This window comes from Aspergillus novofumigatus (genome assembly GCF_002847465.1).
Source record: "Aspergillus novofumigatus IBT 16806 chromosome Unknown P174scaffold_1, whole genome shotgun sequence".
In the NCBI taxonomy this organism is placed as follows: domain Eukaryota; kingdom Fungi; phylum Ascomycota; class Eurotiomycetes; order Eurotiales; family Aspergillaceae; genus Aspergillus; species Aspergillus novofumigatus.
Genome location: NW_020194274.1, coordinates 2,202,340 through 2,222,109, shown reverse-complemented (window position 1 = coordinate 2,222,109; position 19,770 = coordinate 2,202,340). Strand labels below are relative to the sequence as shown.

Genomic DNA, 19,770 nt, shown 5'->3' with positions numbered 1-19,770 from the left:
AGGGGGAAAAGAATAAAAAATTAAAATCCATGCTCCTTTGCTCTTTTCCGTATTGCTGTCGTTTCATGAGGTGAATATATCAAAGTCATCACACGTGAAGCTGAACCAACAGACCAAGAAACAGTCCTGTCAGATCAGAATGAGGATGAGGGAAATCATTCAACAAAGGAAAGGAAAGGTTATATCTCAAAAGGAGTGACATCAAACGGATCCAAAGTCCGGACTGCCGGTCAGGACCGCCGGTCCCTGATTCACGGGGGAGATCCAAATGAGGAAAGAGAGATATCACCATCCATGGAGAAGATAAAAAAAAAGGCGTACGTCTTGCACAGCCAGTGGCACGTCAGTGGCCGTTTCCTGGTCCAAATTCAGGGTTTATACAATTGAAGATAGGCCGAGGACAACTATCCAGAGCTCATACCAACGGGATTGTAGAGAAGAATGAAACGGATTTGTGGGCAATTATCGAGGACGGGCATCCGTCCGACTCGGAACTATTATCAGGCTGTGAAGGCTCGCGCCACTAGTTCAAGTGTCTTTCTGACACCTCCCGAGGATCGACCGTCTGAGGATTTCAAGCCGCGACGGTATAACCTTGATGCGGATATTGAAACCGTGTCATTCTTTCCGGAACCAGGGTCGGGCGTATCATCGTTGTCATCATTGGGTACCACCTTTACGCTAGAGCTCACAGGCGATGAGTAATACCTAGAGCTCAAGGGTAGCTGATACTTGATGACTCCGCGAACAATCAGCTCAAAAGGATGCTGAAGCACCCGCTCCCACCGCTCCGTGCCGCCTTCTTCAGTTTTGTTGCCAGGTCGAGCGAGGCGGATCTGGCCTTTGGATGTGGTGGGTACGTGGTTCCAGGGAGACGGTTCGAACGCGAGGGGCGAATCAAAGTGGAAAACACGGCCTAGCAGCATGGTCTGAGGATCACCAGCAGGGTCGGTCGGTATAGGATCAGTGCCCTTGTCGACGCCTCCAGTGATATTGAGGGACTCTCTGGCAAGAACATCAGGCGTGCATTCGGTTTCCCTGCCACAGCGCGCAAGTCGAGCCATTTCTGCACGTTTCCTGCTTTGTTCGACGCGGGGAAACCCATCCAGATCTGGGCTGTGATCGCGCCAGAGCTTGTCTGTTCCCACAAATCGACTTTTGGCAAAGATGTTCACGTCCATATCATCGACAGCCACGGGGAAAAGATTGGGATTCACGGCCTGCACGCTGAGGTCTAACATAATCTCCTGCTCCGAAGCGAGCACGTTCTGGATGGCATGGACTTGCACGTCCACCAGCGGCTTTGTAATCCCGATAATGAACGAGGTGGCGCCTCCAATGACCAAAAGTAGCAAGAGGCCAATGATGAGACAGATACCGTAGCGTGAAAAATAGCTGCGTTGCCGTTGTTGCATATACTCCATTTGACGCAAACTGGCACTGCCGGGGCGTCGACCGCCATGCCGGCTTCGTGACACACGTGTCGACCCGACCAGAGGCGTGCGCTCATCATCCGCACCTTCTGCATCAAAATCGTAAGGATACATATCGCCCGACTTCTTTGACCCGTTGATTGTGCGATAATTCGGAAGTGTACGCGAGTTCGCATGCCTTGACTGTCGAAGTCCACTGCCAATGAAATGCCGGGGCGACTTGGCATGTCCCTGGGACTGCGGGAACGGCGAGTCATTGTCAAACAGTGACGGATATACGTTGCTGTTGCGTCCATACCGCCCGATATGGTGGTGCCGGGGAGTGTGCGTGCCGCTACCATCCACCCTGGAAAGAGGACGGCCGCTTTCCTCACCAGCATCCCCATCCACACTGCTGTTGTATGTATTATTTGTGAATTTCATGCTGCGTTTGCCGGTAACGCTGTGCGTTGAGTCTCTCATGCTATGTCGCGCCCGACCTGCCAGCTGGTCGACTTGGCTTGCCATAGACGTTGCACTGGGCGTGCGGGAATGATACCGGTTCTGCCGGACCGGATATGGGTCTGGGGGATTAGACTCATAGACAAACGTCTCATCAGAGTCGGAGACGTCGGCCTCATCGACGGCGCTGGCCACTTTCGCTTCAAAGATATCAGCTTTGGAAGATGCCGCGCCGCTGGAGAGGGCAGCAGGTTTGCGAGTTTTCCGTTTTTCCTTTCTGGGACGAATGGTCTCCGTACTCGGCTTCATCCGTAAAGTGCCGCTGTCTACCCGGCCTGAATTGCCTCGTTCGCCCGGTACCACGCCAAGAGAGACCTGAGGAATCGAGGTCACCGTCTCCGTCTCGACAATCATGTTGCGGACGGACCCTTCTGCCGGTTTCCCGCGAGCGCCGCTCAATGAGGTAGTGGAGCGCTTCGGCATGAGGGAATCGGACCCTCTGGTACCCGTGGATACCCAACGACGAGTGTCTTCCATGCGCTCTGAACTTTTGTTTCCGCCACTGTCACTTCCACTCTCGACATTGTTATTATGTCTAGACGCCTTTGGTGTTGTGTCTTCATCGATCTTTTGCAGCTTCGGCTCCTCCGACAGAGGCTGGTTCAGGATGGTATCGGCCGACGGTGTCGAGGGATCGCTGGTCATCTCCTCCACGGTTTCAAGGGCAGAACCCGGCGCACTGATGCGGCTGCTCACGTTGCGAGGTGCACTCCGATCTCCTCTAGCGGCAAGGTCGTCGGACGGCGGCAAGGACCGCTTGCTCGAGGTATTCGGAGGGGTAGAGCCCCATAACGGCATGTTGGTAGATTTTTCTGGGCTGGGAACATTGGAGGATGGTTCGACATTCGGGGACGCGCTCAGCACAAGAGGCTTGCTGGGCTGGGAGAGCGCTCTTTGCACAGCACTCGCGGTAGGAACTGGTATGGACCGTTGCGGACTGCGATCTTGACTGTTCCGGCGTGATCTGGAACTGCGAGGCGCCGACGTCGGGTTGCGTGCACGACGGGAGGAACGAACAGGGGAGGATTCGCGCGAGGATCGGGCGGAATTCGTGGTAGAGGGAGGGGCCGAAATGCCGGGAACTGCGGAGGATAGTTTTGGTAGCTGGGCCAGAGCGGATGCCTGTGTTTGAGATTGAAATGCGGAACGTGGCAGTTCTACCATGTCGCTTTCACTCGCAGACCGCCGGGATGTAAATGAAGCAGCCTCATCATCGTCTTGGGCCACGCTAGGTTCATCTGAGGAACCATTGGGGTAGGGGGACCTCTCGGATTCCGCTGCCATGGTCTCTGTCAAGTCAGAAACTTGCTGACGCGGTATTGACAAGTCAGGAGATCCGAGAGGGTACCACTAAGCCAGGGGCGAGCAGAAAAAAAAAAAAACAAGGTTAAAAAAGAAAAGGGGAAAAAAAGGCGTGGGATGTCCGAACGAAAATCCAAGTAATGTTGACCAAGCGGATAGACGCAGCTGGGGTTCGGACAGTCGGGAAAGTGAATGGGATCGAATAATTGTGATCGCCTGTCGTACAGAAGAAAAAAAAAAGACACGTTACACGGTAGACGAAATCAAAAGACGAATAGACGAAGACCACATGCTGACGGAGAATGTACCAAGAAGAGGAGTGAACGCAGAGAGGTCAAAATAGTTACTGCATGCGATAAACCCGGCCGTTCAGGTAGACGAATGATTGTACGGAGCAAGTCGTAGGCACATAACTTGATCAGAAGACAGGTTGGGTAGAACGTCTAGAACAAGCTCTGTGCTTGTTTAGGCGATGGCGGTGTTGATTAGAAGCCCACCACGAGTTGTCATAACGGTTTGGTGCAGTGCAGCCAAGGATCCTAAGTCGGTTGTTGAGTGCTGGTGGACTGATCTCGCCAGTAGCAGGTGAACAAGTGCAGAGGGAACGCAAGGAATCTAGTCTTCGCAGTGGCAATACTCTAATCCGGTGTGGAAAAGCGAGCTAGGTTGAAAGAAAGGGAAAGAGGCAAACGGCGGACGTTGAAATTCGATCAATAGAAGTGAAGATAAAAGCCGGTAGCGCACCCGTCCACGATCGTCCAGTCAGGGGAGGGAAGAAACGAGATCCAATGGTAGCCGCCCACGTCAAGGAACATCGGCTGAAGGGAGTCTAGTGTGTAAGGTAGGTACGTAGGTAGGCTTAGGTAGGTAGCGAGGGAAAGGCCGGAGGTCCCGTCTCTCGTCACCGATCGGAATGGGGTGAGACAAGGAGAGCGTACGGAGTGGTTTGAAGAGATCTGGAAAGGGGCAGACTGTTGAGATAGAGGGAGGAACGGTTCGGATATGAAAAAGGCAATGAAGACGATGAAGACGAAGCCTCCAACAGATGACTACGACGGACAGAAAGGTACGAGAACGAAGAGAGAGAGAGACACCCACAACATCCCATAGTGAAACAACGCGGTCAGTGGAGGGGGGAGAGACGGTCCAGCCCCTGGGGTCTGTTACAGTGATGTGACACGATTATGTAAGATTACGCGAGGAACTCGGGAGAATGATGGCAAAGCAATGGTATTTTTATTACCTTGTTACAGCCAGTCATCATGACCTCATCTCCTCCCTCTGACTGCCCAGTTTTCCAGAACCTTACCTGCCCAAGACACAAAGAAGAAAGATGGAAAAAAGATCCGGGAAACGTCGATGGATTGATACCACTCAAAGCAGTGAAAATTGCTTATAGCAGACTTGCTGGTGCTCGTGATCCAGACTCTGACCAATCAAGCAATATTACGATCTGCAGAGGATGTTGTTGGCAGCATGGGACAATGACCATATTGATGAAACAGATTCCAATCTGGCCGGGCAGGTAGGCAGCAATATTATTGTTTTGATCTGTATACAACCTTCTGTTTGACTAGAGAGTCCTATATGAAACAGGTAGCTGGATAATGAAGCAATCATTTTTCCGAACATGGAAACATGCAGCCAAACAGACAACGGAGAGCCCTTCTATACAGAGTACACATCAACACCAAAATCAATCACCCATCTATCCAACAGTGACATGTGCAATCCGTCATAAATACCAGAATATCTCTTCAGAGAACAATATACACACTCAGGGTATCATGTTATCATGTTATCATGTTTCATTGTCATAGCTCTGCGCCGAGCCCGTCATAACATCGCCACCTAGACGATCTTGTAGACTCGCTTTGCAATCAGGAAGGAAGCAAAAGCGAAGAAGATCAGGCCTCCAGTAACTATTCAAGGCAATGTCAGTTCACATGATCATCTCATAGTAGAATCCCCGGAAAAGAGAGCATGATGCAAGGGAGTTCTTACTTGACCAAAACCACCACAGATTATCTATGTCTTGACCGGGAACCTTGACGTTCATCCCCCACATACCGCAGATGATGTTCATGGGAAGCACGATCGTTCCGAGCACGGTAAGCTTCCCAAGGACATCTGCGGTCTGCTCTTGTCGTTCATTCATCAAGATGTTGATTTGGGCTAGATAGTTCGAATGCGCTCGTGACAGTAGCCTGTGGGAATGGTTAGCTGGCTCCATTTCCGGATGTAATGCACTCGCTGGGGAAGGACTCACGTCTCGTAGTAGGTCAGACTGCTGGTCATAGTCATAATGTGATCTTGGATATCTCCCAAATACAGCCCAATCTCGGATTTCGGCGCCACTTCCCAATGCTCATTGCATCGCTTAGCGAACCCCTTCACAACGTCTGCCTTGTTGCTCAGCAATCGGTACATCCCCATGACTTTCTTACGGCATTCTCCCACGCGTCGCAGCATCTCGCCGGGAGCCGGTGGTTCCGGCTCATCGTCCTCATCCTCTCGGCGGTTGGCAGGGTTATCGCTGGAATCAATGCGCCCAGGGGAGTGCATCTTCATAATCTTCTCATCGATCTCGTCCACTTCGTCCTCAATAGACTGGATCAGCGGACCAAAAACATCCGTGATGTCATCAATCAGCGCATACGAGATCCAGTCGGAGCTGAGGATCAAATAATCCATCAACTGGCGGATGCGCCGTCGCACGTTCGCCGGGTGCGGCGTCTGCGAGAAATGGAAGCTCAAGATCCCCTCCCGGAACACAACGATGTACATGTTCACAGGTTGCAAGTAATTCTCGCTGTTGGGATCCTGCTCAAAGGTACGGTAGTTGACAAAGTAGTAGCTTCGAAATAGCTCGACCTTCTCACGCGCCTCCTGCATCATGATATCCTCGGCCGTCAGGGCGTGGATCCCGAATGCCTTGGCAATCACGCGCATTTCCGCATCTGTCGGAGAGAGAACATCCAGCCAGAAGGTCGGACGAGGCCCAAATCTCTTAGGCTTCGGTGGTGAGATCTTGCGCGCTGGTGAGGCTTCATCTGATGTGCGTGCTTCGGACACACCTTCGCTGATTACAGACATATTATGCTGCACCTTTGGACCATTCGCAGCATTCATATTGTGTCCACCGGCCTGTGCCGCCCTGGGTTCTTCCGCCCTGACGGTGTCCTGGCCGTTGTGGTTGGAGTCGGTGAAATGGTCACTGTGAATGTGTTCATCCTCAAAGTCTTCCTCATCAGACGAGTCCTCCAGTTCCGGGGGATCGGGAATGAATAACTCCCGGAAACTGCCACCAGGCTGCACCAGCTCGGATATGCTTTGGGCATGAATGGTACTCTGAAACTCCTCGTTGAAATAAGTGAAACGATACGGCGCCTCATCTTCCTCGCGCCGCCACACTCGGTACTGAGGTCTCAGTCGACCCTCAATCAGCATGGGCTCGCTGATCTTTTTGGCGCGAAGCACACCAGTCCGTTCCTCCTTCTCCTCCCGACTCCATTCTTCCAGAACAGACAGATCCGGCCATTCCTTAGTCCTCCGCCGCCGCCGCCCGTCCTCGCGGGATGTTCTCCGTGCATCCTCCTCGGCGAGCTCCGAGGCCTCTTCGATGGGAAAGCAAACATCCTCCTCCACCGGTAGTGCGACAGTGCGGCGCCGACGAAGAGCCTCGTGAGGCGGAAGGTGTGGTGAACTCGGCGAGGACTGAGTTGAAGGCTTCTGTTGAGTGGAACGACCGTCCACGTCAATTACTATGTCATTGGGCCGGGAGCCCGCCTGATTGCGATTATCAATCGATTTGGCGAGAGCAAAGTCAAAGTCTGCACCCGTTACCACCGCATCATCGTATTTCATCTCACCTCCCAGCTTCGGTGAGCTCGGGATGGAAGGAGGGTTATTGATGTCATAATCTCGATCAGGGTCAGACGTCGCGAGACCGCGAGGAGAACACCGGGAGGAAGCTGACTGCACAGAGGCACGTCGCTGGCGCGATGCAAAGGGGCTTGCCTTGGCATCTGTTCCATACCAGGGTTTGTTGTTATAGTGGCCTGAAGATGGTCGTATCAACGGCGTATGATCGTCTATTCCGTCTGATCCATCGCTGTCCTCCCCAGCATGAAAGGCCCTGGTACCGGAGGGTGTACCGCGAGAAGCTAAGTCGGTAGAACGGGATGGAATCGTCATAGATCCAGGTCGAAAGGACTGTGCCAGCCGGCTTTCTCTCCGGGGTCGCATCATCGGTTGATTTCTGCATAGATTTACGAAGGCGCATATCAGCAATGCGAAAGATAACGACGCCATTAACCACACCCCCCCTCCCCCCAAATGAAAACTAAACTTACCGATGATCCAGCAGAGCCTCACTCTCCAAGCTTGTACTGCTCAAATCCCTTCCCAGATTGTAGAATGGAAGTGCCGGATGAGAATGGGGCTGATCCCCCGCAATCATGGCCTCCGCGTCAGCCCCCGAGACCGCAGCCGCATTATGGGATTCTTCAGCGGTAAGGAAGGACTGCCGGCGATTGCGACGCTTCCGATGGCGGTTCTTCCTCCGCTTCGGCTTGTTCGTCGCAGGTCGACCCTCCGATGCGGTGTCGTGATGGGTCTGTGGGGCCGGCGTCTCGTAGCCCCCAGAGCTACGATAAGCTCCTGTCGCTGCAGCCGTGTCGGTCTGAGGACCATTGCTTCGCGAAGACTTGCCGGAAGCCATGGTGAGTCAAGGGACCTCTTTCAATTGAATATTATGGCGGCGTGAAAACCCTTGGTTGGAATCCCAGGCGTAAGGGTCAATGATGGCGGGGATAAAAAGGAATCCGAAATCTGGCTAGATCCACGGAGTTGCAGCAGTTTTATCGTTGCAGCAACCTACATGCCTTCTGATAATTCATCGGGGCTCTCTGGACGAGAATTCACGAGAAGAGTTGCACTGTACCGAAGCTGTAGGGGATGACGCCTGTGGCGCAGTGCAGTGAAACATGGAGCGGTACAAAGCTAAAGGGTCTTTTCCATTAAGGACCCAAATTGAGGCAGGAGGAGAGTAATGCAAAATAATCCAAGGGTCAAAAAAAGCGACAACTGTACGAGAGAGGGCGACGATTGAGAAGAAAGCAATTAGAGAGGTAGAGCAGGCGGCGGCGGTTGAGATGGCGGAGTGCCTCAGGCCGGCGATGACGATGAGATCATTCGAGCGATTTGATTGGCGGCCTTGCAACCTTGCGTGAAGCTTCTGCCGATCCTAGTCTAGGTACAGAGTCTGCTATCTCTCTGGTAGTCATGTCGCTCACCTGAACGATAACCAGCTCCATTCTACAGCTAAAACTTGCATTTCATTCTTGCGAAGCATGTCGCCCGTGTACCCCCGAAGATCTGCGAGTTAAGTAAGAAGGACATATGTGAACGTCAATGATCTCAACACATTCATCCAAGAACTTTATGAATAGTCATCAGTCATCATGATCGTCTATGTAAAGATACATACACACAAAGATCTCCTTTTGAATAAGATCCGAAAAGATAGCAACAAATCAAGAATAGCATGTACATCATCAACAACACCAGAAGATAGAGGCCGTAGCATCGTAAGCATATTCGTAAAATAGAACGCAAGGGAACCTCGAGCCTCCATGATTATCCATTACCATTTCATAAGGGATCTTGTATAGATCCAATTCTTTTGACCCTGACGCCTCCGGATATCATTGCCAATTACCATACCAGAACAGAAAGAAAATCTGAAGATTAGCTGAGAGCCTTCAGCTTACATCAATCCATGTAACTCAGCATCAACAAGTCGTGATCGGAGTGTGACGCCTCAGATCACGTTGCTAATATCCATGGTTGATGATGGAGCGACGCTGTGAACAGACTTGGTTCCGTCCAGTGACATGCGGTCGCTGCTGAAGACTTTGCTGGCCCTTGGATCTTTGTCGGGTCGAGCGACAAGCACCTGAGCAGGGCAGACAACTACTTCATCTTCACCCTCGCCTGTGTCGTTGCCCTTCTTTACCACGAGCGGGAACAAGACGACCCGGACGACTGCTTGCTGCGACTCCAGCTCCTCATTCGAGGTTGTCTCCCCGCTGCGTTCGTTCATCAACGAGGCGTTGAAATAGACCTGCCGTGCTAAGTCTCCATTTGTGTCGTATTCGGGTTGGAGTGGCGGCAGCATAATGTATTCGGCCAGCTGCGTGCGCATCTCAATTGACAGGTTGACTGCAACCCGGAGAACCTTGCGTAGAGACTCCAAGAGCTGCGCTTCGACATGGCTTGGGGGTGGGAGGAGACGCGACAGAGTCCCAAAGATTTCCAATGCAACCGCTTCCGTGTCGCTTTCACGCTGACGAGCAAATGCCGGTCGCTTCGACAGGAGGGTAAGAGTAATTGCGCGCCAACGATGGACAGCGCTCCGTGGACCAACCTCGCTCAGTTGCTTTTCCAGGGACTTGAGTTTTTGGCGTTGCTCACGATCCATGCCAAACAAATACCGTGTGAATACAAACTCCCACACCATGGTCATCACCACCGACATGAAGACATTGCGGCGACGAACACGGTCGGCGAGGTAGGTATCTGTATCGTAGCCGTCCAGGATCGCATTGTCGAAGCGGTCCGCAATCTTCTCGTCCTGCATCTCAGCGAGTTTGCGGCAACGTCGATGGTCAGAGTGTTTGGAGAACCGCAACACCCATTGCTGCACATGTCCACACAGTTTTTGGCATGCAGCATCAAAGTAATCCTCATCGCGGAAGACGAGAACATTATCATGCAAAGATGCCGCAATTTGTTGTTGTAACTGCGACACCTTATCCCGAGCGGTCTCAAGCTCTTCCTTCAGCCGTCGCAGTTCATTATCCTTTCGCGCCAGCGCAGTCTCAATTTCGTGCCGCACTGTGTTCTGCACTTCCATTGAGAGCTGCTCATATCTCGAGCGCAAGTCGTCCAATTGGCGAGAGGACGATTCGCGCACCGACTCAATTTCCTTGGCATGGGCGGTGGTCAGGTTGGAGTTCGTCGTAGCAAGCCCTTCGTTCTCTTCTGTTAGGCGGGTCACTTCCTTTTGAAGCCATTCCACGGAATTTTTGAGATTTTCCACCTCGGCTTCTCTGTCACGTAGGTCGGCACTGCGCTCGTTGAGTGTATGGTCGCTCTTCCGACGGGCGACACTAGCATTCCGAAGTTTATCCTCGGCGGCTTCACGAGCGGCAATGAGGAGTCGATTTTCGGAGATGAGTTGATCGAGACGAGCTTCAAGTTCTTGGAGGTGTTGCATACTTCGACGATGACGGATACTGGGGGGTCGGCTCGGCGACCGAGGCGAGCTGGGCGTCTCTCCCCATCCCTCCTAGGCCGGGACCAGTTAGTATTGGAAGGCCAACAATAATCGCATCTATTAAAAGAGATAACAAAATTGAATTGAGAAACACTTACATAGACGTCCGTCATGGCTCGTATGGGGCGCTTGCCCTTGTCCGTGACGGGGTCGTAGGAGGAAGACGAAGCGATGCGCTCGATGTTGAGATCGGAGGGTGGGGCTGAGGAGGCTGGGGCGTAGCGTGTGGCTGGGGACTGTGGCTTTCCTGTGCCTGGCTAGCAGCCCGCAAATCCCCGCTGGTGTTGCGACTGGTGCGTCGTAGCGAGCGCTGCCCACCAGTCAAACTGTGATTGCTCTGCGCGCTTTTGATGCTGCTCACGCTGCTGGGCCTAAGGATGGGGATTCCTTGGTCCGGAGTTTTTAGTACTTCTGCAGGCCATTCGTTACCTGGCCGTCGTTTCTTGACAACGAGAGCCGCATCCTCGTCTTCTGAGCTTTTGAACTTGTCGTTGTCCGCCACAGGCCATGTCTGACGTGCCAATGCATTATCTGTAAACTTCCTGATCGGAGTTTCGGGACGTGGAAGAACATGTTCGGGCTTCATCTCCAGACGGGGCGTCCCGTGTTCGGAAACCATGGATCTGAGTCGGTTCGCTTGCTCCACTCGATCCTCTGGCTCTTGTTCCGCGATGGGTTGTAATGGAGTACGTGGAGGTGAGCCCAAGTCCGCAGAGGCCCCTGCTGGTCCCCCCAATAGAGATGGGGGTGGTGGTGTCACTGCCTTGGTGATCGGTGTATCCTCCAGCGACCATGTACGCGGCGGGTGATTGTGTCGCCCATGAATTGACGGGCTGCGACGAAGCCCACAGGAAGAATCGTTTCTCGGAATCCGCTCGTCCCGGTCCATTTCAACGGGAGAAGTTTGGCTGACAAGGGCCGACTTCTGTTCATGCACAGGCAATGGTGCGTACAAGGGTATTTCATCTTCTTGGGTCCGCCTGTCGCCGTCGTCCTTCCATTCGACTTCAATAGAATTTGTTTCGTTCCCTGGACCATCGGATATCACAGAAACATTGTATGAGGGGTCAATCTCAACGTCGACAGCAAGGTTAACTGGGGTGCTGCTGCTGCTTGTTTCCTGCATTTTCGTATGCTCTTCCAGAGATAGACATCGTGTAGAAACCGTAGTCGTGGGCTCTGGACTCTTCTCATCTTGCTGGCCCTGTAAATGGCTCTCTTCCGGCTCGCCGGCCGGGATAGGCGCCTCCGAGACCTTGATTGCGCTGTTGTCATCCGCATTGTGGTCAATAGTCTCATCCTCAGCCCTATCTTTTACCGGCATCAATTCTTGGCCCGGAACAGGTCGTCGAAATGATCCGCGCTCAAGATTTGGGAAGATGCTCCCAACTTTGCTTTGCTTAGACGGCACCACTTCCGTCGCGCTCTTTGCTTGATCCCGTGCCAATTCGTTCTCAGGATGCTGCACAGTTTCTTCCTGAATTGCCTTAGGAGCCACTTGCGAACTCGCAGATTCTGCTTTCAGTCCGGCAGACTGCTCCGTCTCGGCCACAGCAGAAGGCTCTATCATCATCCCACCTTCTTGCGGAACAGCTTTTGTTTCATCGGCTCCTGTATGCTGTGAACTTCCGTCGTTGCCTCCCAGTAGTTGCTCTTCACGTGATAGACTTTGTAGTCTAAGCAATCCCTCTGGGATGGCAGTCTCGTCGAATTCTGAAATGGCTGGCTCAAAAGGAACTGCATGAGCCTCAGGTGATGCCAGTGGCGTCTGTTCTTTGATTTCGACTTTACCTTTCTCCCAGTCTATTGCAGGCCAGTTATCCTCGTCAGCGGCACCTTGGTGCACCTCCAGAGCTCTAGGCTCGACCTCAAGTGGCCGTGGAACCTCCTCGACCATTTGCTTGTCTGAGACAACAGTCAGAAATGGATCTTCGTCAGTCTTGACTTGTTCCGTCGTAGAAACAGATGCTCCGATAGAATCCGTTGGGTTTCGCAGCTCCGGCTCGTCTGAAGGCTCAATGGCATCCTTGGCAGATTTCTTCTTGGCTTTTCTTTTTTCTTTCTTGGACAATTTTCTCGCAACAGCTGCTGTGGGTTCAGGCTGACTCTCGACGGCATCCTCGGCAACTTGGTCGTTTCTATTCTCAAGGCCTTGGCTTGGTTCAGCCTGGAAATTGTCCTCTTTTTCCTGCCCCATCGATAGCACATCATCGGTTTGGTCGATCATATTCGGAGTCTGCTCAAGAGTCTCTTGAGGTCGAGCGGCGTCCGATGGGACCAACTGCGCAGAATTTTCAAGTTGCGTCCCTTGCTCTTCCAAAATGTTCGCCTCAGGAACATCACCAGAACTGTCCACCGGGCCAGGCTTGCTTGGTATGGCGGGCGTAGTCTCCACAAAGCTGTCTTCTCCAAGCTCAGCAGGGGCGGGAGCTGTGTTCTTTTCTTGCTGTTCTTGAGCTTGCTTCTTTGCCTTCTTCGCCTTCTTCTTAGAGTTTTTACGACTCAGGGCTGCTTCTTCGATTACTGGTTCCGTAGCTGTCTCATCAGCGGCTGACTTCTCCACAGCAGGTAGTTCCTCTGGAGCCGTTGCTGCATCATCATTCAGCAAAATGTTCCGCTCCAATGGCTGTTCGGGAGCCTCTAGTGTTCGGAAGCTTTCAACTGTCTGAGCTTCAGAGGTTTCTATGGCCTCTATATTGTCTTCCACAGGAACAGTGGATTGAACGGCGCTCGAATGCAGTTCCCCTTCGCTAGCGTCTACCGTGGTCTCGGTAGGTGTCTCTAGTGCTTGGGTGGACACAGGAGTCGCGAGCTCGGTTAGTTGAGCATCCGAAGGTGGAATGAGGTGCTCTTCAGTCGCAAGCTGTTCCTCCCTGAATTCATTCTCGCGTGACTCAACAGCAGCCTTTCGAGCAACGCGCTCCCTCTTCTTGTCCTTCTTACTCTTCTTCCGGGAAAGGGCCGGTGCTTCCTGAAAACCGTCCTCCGCAGGCGTAACGTCTTGTTTCGCCTCTAGGGTCTCCTCCATGTTTTTGTCCTCAACTGCGGTCTCAACTGCTTTCTGTGGTTCGGGAAGCTCGTGCGAGGGCTCAGCAACTGGATCGGCCTGAGACTCGGCAACAGGTAAAGCGGTATCGGTCATCTCACGGCTTGTTGGTGATTCTTCTTGCACGGCATCTACCAAATCATCCTGCAACGTCTCATCAATCTTTGTCTCCTGTTGCGCCTTCTTTTTCTTCTTGTCTTTCTTCTTTTTCTTTCCTGAGATTGGTAATGGCAACTCTTCGTTCTCCGGCTCGAAGATGTCCTCTGACTTTGAAGGCTCGTTTACCTCAATATCGGTAGACTGATGCTTAGTCGCGGCATCTCCGCCATCCAGCACGGATTCTGGAGCGTGTTCCTGGCTCATGGTATCTTTAGGTGTTCCTTCAACTGGTGCTTTCACCGACTCCTCCACTTGTGAGTCGCTTTTAACCGGAATGGCGTCTTCTCCTTGGCTCGATATCTCTCCCTTCTCTTCTTGTAGTATCTCAAGTAGGCCCTCGCGCCGTCTCTCGGGACTCTCGGCCGCAATCTCGTTCTTGACTCTCGTACCTTTTTCACCAGGTCCCTCTACCCCATCACCAACAGCCGGCGAAGCATAGTCTGCATTATTTTCACGTTGTTCCACCTCAATAGGTGTTGCTGCTTCGCCGATGGACGTTGGTTCGGTTTCAAGCGCGGGTTGGGACGGACGATCGGAAGACGTTGCTTGCTGTTGCTCTACCTGCGAAGATACCATGTGATCAGTCCAAGTCAGATCTTTATCGTTGCCGCCGTGTGGTTCGGTGTCGTGGGACTGATTTTCTTTACCGTCATCTTCAGCAGGCGCGAGTGCCGTCTCAGGCGATGGCTCCGAGGACTTCGCTTCGGTAGAGACGGCTTCACTCGGTTCTTGTGAGAGCTTCGCATCTGGGCCATCCGGTTCGCCACTTGGCGTGTCCAAGGGCGCCTGTTCGGAGATATCTGCGGCGGTTTCGGCGGTGCTGGCGGCGTCGTTTGCGCTATCAAGAATCTTGGACTGGCGCTTCTTGTCTTTCTTCGCCTTTTTCTTTGCTTTTGCTGACATAAACCCGCTGGGCTCGTCTTCCGGTTTCTCCTCTTCGTGCAAAATTTCAGACACAGTGGTGTCAGCCTCGGCAATGTCGTGGGCCCTTCCCGTTTCAAGGACCGGTGTCGATTCGAGAGGCTCAACGTTTGAAGGCTCAGGCGGTGTCACTGGCACGTCTTCGGTTGACTCAATGGTGTTCTTCTTCTTCTTTTTCTTGTTTTTCTTTGACTTAGAGGGGCCGACCCCTTTCTCACCATCGTCAATGGGCGTTTGCGGCTCGGACTCTGCTTGTTCCGCCAAGGCCTCTGGCTTGGTACTCTCGTTGTCTTCTAGCGAAGGCGAGACAGCAGGCTCCTCTTTCTTCTCGTCTAACGATTCAGTGTCCTGGACCCTCTTGACACCGTCCTCCTGAGTTTCAGACCGGAGGGCTTCCGACGAGGCTTTCTGTTCTTGTAATTGGGGCGCCTCATCAACCAATGGCGCAGCTGCAGTTTCTTCCACAGCAGCCTCTTCCTCTGTGATCGGACCTGGGAAAGGCTCCGTCGCCTGGTTGTGTTGCTCTGTAACTTCTGTAGCCTCGGCGGTTGGCTCAGGTTTGTCAGTTTGAGTAACAATATCTGCGCCATCTTGAGTCAGGCTCTCAGGGACTGCTTCTCCAGGCTGGAACCCCTCAGAACGATCTTTCTGAGAGGTAGGTTCGTCCTCAGGCTTTGGATCCTCATGTGGGGTCACAGTTTCGCCAGAAGTCGCAGTAGGGTGGTCAGGCTCACTCTGCTGAGTCGACGGCTCTTCAATCTCGAAGGAGACAGACTTTCGTTTCTTTTTGTCTTTCTTTGCCTTCTTCCTGGACTTTGCTGTTTGAGCTTCCTCTGTGGACTCCGCAGTCTGCGTTTCATCTGCAGCGGGCTCTTGTGTAGCTTCAGTGGATGGAGCTTCCGCAATGTTCTCTGGTTCTTCTGAAGTGAGAGGTGGTGCTGGCTCGGCAGCTGTCCCTGCAACGGTTTCAGAGGCGTCGATCTCAGACTTCTGCTGCTCTTCAGGGGTAGAAGGAACAGGTGCCGATTCATCAACGCCTGAGGGCTCTGGAGCAGGGTCGGAGGAAGGCTCAGCAGTTAGTTCTTCCTTGGTAAAGTGAGTCTGCTCATCGTCTAGAGCAAGCGACTGGCGCTTCTTCTTCTTCTTTTTGTCCTTTTTTTTGGAGGAAGCGGAAGGCTGGTCATCCTGAATCAAGCCTTCAGAGCTAGCTTCGACGTCTGGAGCTGCACCACCTTGGTCAGTCTCTTGAGTAGCCTCTGTGCTGAATACTTCGGTTTGAGCTTCCTCTGCCGCCAAGGTATCGTCTGGAGTATCATTGTGTTCAATTGTCTTGTCTGGAGAATCTTCAGGTATATCCTTTTCTGCAGCCTCTGCTTCTTCGACGGCAGCACCGCCCTCCATCGCTGGCGTAGGGCTGGATTCTTCTTGGACAGGTTGGTCAGCAGCACATGGTGTTTCAGCGGGAGCGGCCTCGTTTGCATCCAACACGCCTTCCTGGGTCGATGGCTGTTTTTCCAATTCACTTTTCACTTGTGTGACATCGAACTCCGTGGAAGCAGCTTGGGGTGTATTTTCATCATTGGATCCGTGGGACACGTGTTCTGGTACCAGCACGAACTCTCCATCAGAGTCGGGGCTGCGATCCGCGTGCAAAGACACATCTTCCTTGGGTTGTTCTTGCGAGTGCTCAGCTGTCGCTTCCGCATGCTCAATGGCATCCAAAGTAGGCTCGGATGATTGCGGTTCAGACGGCACTTCCGGGGGCATCTGAGCACCTTCAGAAGTAACATCCTTGGCATCTGCTTCTTCAATTGACTCAGATGCGGGTGTTTCATCCAGGAAAGCAGACTGGCGTTTTTTCTTCTTTTCTTTCTTTGCCTTCTTCTTCTGCGCGGCGGTCATAGGGACAGCTTCCTCCGCCATGCTTAGATCTGGTGTTTCAGCAACTGAGTCGACGGTCGGCTGGCTTCCAGTTGGCTCCTCTCGCATTGGCTCTTGATCCGTTTTCAAGGAGGAATCTTCGGGTGCGGCAGGCAAATTGGCATTCCCATCTGCAGCGTCTGCGGGAGCTGACGACTCGGAAGCAGGCGTTTCATTTGGTGCAAGAGACAGGCTCTGCTTTTTCTTCTTGTTCTTCTTGCTCTTTTTGCCGGCCGGTGCAACTTCCCCCGCTTCGGGCACAGGTTCGGGGCCCGGTTCAGGGCCAGGCACAGTTTCATTATTTGGCTGCTCGCTGGGCCCGGGCACATGTGGTTCCCCGCCATTGGCCTCGTCTTTCTCCACAGCTAAATTCAGTTCAACGGCCTTCGCTGCGGGAATGGGGGCAACGTCTTCAATCCCTGCAGGTGCTTCTGAGACACCCGACTCTGGCGGTACCTGACTGTCGCCCGCTACCTCACCGCTTATTTGAGGCTGCGGGTCTCCGCAGGTTCAACAGATCGGAGCTCTTCAGTCTTGGCTTCTGACTCAGACTCAGGCTGGGACTCGGAAACATTGACTGATTGGCGATTCTTCTTTTTCTTGTCTTTCTTTTTTGGTTGCTCGTCAACGGGCTCTTCCGGTGCGGTGTCCAGGACGTCTTGAGGTGCAGCGGGCTGTGATTCGCTCATGCTCTCAGCTACCACGTCTGGCGTGGGCTCTTCCGCTGCGCCCTGATGGGTTTCTTCAATTGCAATCGGCTGGGAATCATTCGCTACCGCGGCCGTGTTTTCAGGTAAGGGTTCCTCTTTGACGTCTTGAGCGTCCGTAGCTTCTCCCTTATTTTCATCGACAGCCTCGTCCGGCAACGTTACTTGAGGTTCCTCCGCAGCAGTGGTTGTAGCCTCGGGGCCAGATTCAGGCACGCCTTCAACTGAAGAAATAGGCTCTGCAGTATCAACAGCCTCATTCTGAACTGGCGTCTCTGCAGTGTTCTTCCGCTTGTTCTTCTTCTTGTTCTTCTTGCTGTTTTTGCGTGACAAGGGAGTTTCTGATTCCGTGGTAGTGGCAATGAGCTCTTCGTTCTGAACGATAGATTCTGCTGTTTCGACCCGATCCGTAGAAGGAGAATCAAACACGGGAGTAGAGGGCTCCTTCAACTGCTCTTGTTGTTCCTCGGGAAGGACTTGGGTGATAGTAGGAGTATCCACCTCAACAGGTTTTTCTGAGATCTCAGAAAGTTCTTCGTCTGGCTGTATCTCAGACACTGGTGCCTTCTCCTTCCGTGGCTCATCGGGTTCAAAATCGGCTTGCTGGGGTTCGGCGCTCTTGTCTTCGGAAGAGGAAGCCAATGCGTCATGCCAAACCTCAGGAGAGACCGTCTCATTCACCATATCACTCACTGGATGTCCCGAAGGATCTATGCCTGAACTCAAGTCGTCTGTTTTGTGGGTGGTCTCGGTATTCTCTGGTAGCTCTTGATCGCGAGTAGACTCGGCTTGCAACACTTGTCCAGATTGAGGCAACTCTTTAGCCTCATTATCGGCCTCTACTGAGGAGCCTTGAAAATCTCCCGGTACTGGAGCATCTTGAAGCGTAGCGAGGGGAAGGCCTTCAGTAGCTTCCATTTCCTTGCGCACCGGTTCGGGCTCCACAGTATTCTCACCCACAGCAATGGTACTCTCCTCGGTAGGCTTTGGTTCTCCCTCTGCAGGCTGTGTAGTTTCCACGGTTGGTTCTACCTGCTCTCCCGCGATGACCGGCGAAGTTGCAGCTGATGCTTCCAGAGTCTGTGCAGAAGTGGGGTCCTCCGTGTTCTGCTCAGGAGCAGAGCCCTTGTTCTTCTTCTTTTTCTTCTTTTTAGACTTCTTGGAAGATGCCGTCTCGGCCTGGTCCTCCGCCGGTGTTTCAGCAGTTGACTCGGCAGGCGTATCCTCGGGTGCAGCAGGCGTCGGTTCCTCTTCAAGTGCTTTGCTGACTTCCGGCGCTTCAGTGACTTGTTCTATATCAACTGTAGCCTCTGTAGGCTCCTGCTCGGGCGCAGGTGCAGGTTCAGCACTGGCAGGCTGTTCAGCAAGAACTTGCTCCTTTGGTGCTGGCTCGGACGGCTCGACGGCATCAGTCCGTGCATCTTCAACAGTAGATATCCCCACCTCCTTCTGAGCGACAGTCGAGTCATCCACAGGCGTAGTTGGCCCATGAGTGCTTGAGTCCATGCTCTGACGCTTCTTCTTATCCTTCTTCTTCTTCTTTTTCTTGGCAGAAGACGAAGATGGCTCGGCAGTATCGACCGGCGGCTCCTCTGTTTGAGCCTGATCATTGTCGTTCGCGTTCTCACTTGTTGTCTCAGATGGAAGCTCCTTGTTTTCACCGTTTAGGTCTGGGATGACCGCACTAACGTCCAGCTTCTCCTTTTCATCGGATGCTTCTTCCGCTAGGGCAACCACTGTATCCACCGAATCCCTTCGCTTGTCATCTCGCGGGACACTGTCGTCGTTCCCGGTCGGATGTGATGCCTCTTGTTCGTCAGGGTGGGGCGCTTGGGCTACGGGCTCGGATATCTCAGGCAACTGCTCAATTTCTTTAGCAGCCTGGGGCTTCTCGCCAGTAGCACTGGTGGCTGCAGCAACCGCAGCATCGACAACGGCTGCAAAGTCCAGAGGTGCGCCGGGGGCGGGGAAGGAGGTTGCTGCGGGTTCATGGTCGGCAATTGACCTATCAGTTCTATCCACATCATAATGAAGATCCACTGGGCCTTCTTTGTCGGAAATTGCAACATCCGGCTGCATGCTGAGATGGCCGCCCACAGCTGCTGCAACAGCAGCATCAACCACCCCAGCGAATCCTGGACCTTCGAAAGCATTCACGGTCCTGGTTTGAGTAGGGGTGGTCTCCGTGTCTTCAGAGGCCGCGGTGGCATTATTTTGCGGAGTAGACGGCCGAGGGGGCAAGGCCTCGGCCGCACGTTCTACGTTGTCTTCATTCTCAGCACTTGCATCCTTGACACCCACGGCCGAGCCCTCGGCGGATGGGAGATCTCCCATGTCAAAGGGCTGTACGTCTCCGTACGGGCTCGGATCCTGAAGGAGTTCCGAGGGAGAATGGAACTCATATTTCAGCTTCTCTTTCCGTGAAGGAGGATGTGGGTG

General features: G+C 53.1%; 4 protein-coding genes across 4 annotated transcripts; all 4 read right to left on the bottom strand.

The window, feature by feature from the left end:
- Positions 1–500: 500 nt before the first annotated feature.
- Positions 501–3,218, bottom strand: P174DRAFT_416358 (putative phospholipid metabolism enzyme regulator; the record flags this gene model as incomplete). The annotated part of the gene is made up of 1 exon (XM_024824491.1): positions 501–3,218. One exon carries the CDS (start codon positions 3,216–3,218, stop codon positions 501–503), a length of 2,718 nt encoding a protein of 905 aa, XP_024687227.1.
- A 1,538-nt stretch (positions 3,219–4,756) lies between these two features.
- On the bottom strand, positions 4,757–8,368 carry P174DRAFT_437051 (magnesium transporter CorA family protein). Its single transcript, XM_024826186.1, has 4 exons — positions 7,592–8,368; positions 5,506–7,497; positions 5,241–5,443; positions 4,757–5,158 (listed from the first exon to the last, which is right to left on the bottom strand). Exons 1-4 carry the CDS (start codon positions 7,957–7,959, stop codon positions 5,088–5,090), a joined length of 2,634 nt encoding a protein of 877 aa, XP_024687226.1. The 5' UTR covers positions 7,960–8,368; the 3' UTR covers positions 4,757–5,087.
- Positions 8,134–10,518, bottom strand: P174DRAFT_456324 (uncharacterized protein; the record flags this gene model as incomplete). The annotated part of the gene is made up of 3 exons (XM_024829422.1): positions 8,134–8,202; positions 9,112–10,101; positions 10,138–10,518. The coding sequence occupies 3 exons, from the start codon at positions 10,516–10,518 to the stop codon at positions 8,134–8,136; spliced, it is 1,440 nt and encodes a 479-aa protein (XP_024687225.1).
- An 85-nt stretch (positions 10,519–10,603) lies between these two features.
- On the bottom strand, positions 10,604–16,900 carry lah (involucrin repeat protein). Its single transcript, XM_024821433.1, has one exon. The coding sequence runs from the start codon at positions 16,691–16,693 to the stop codon at positions 10,688–10,690; it is 6,006 nt and encodes a 2,001-aa protein (XP_024687224.1). The 5' UTR covers positions 16,694–16,900; the 3' UTR covers positions 10,604–10,687.
- Positions 16,901–19,770: the final 2,870 nt, after the last annotated feature.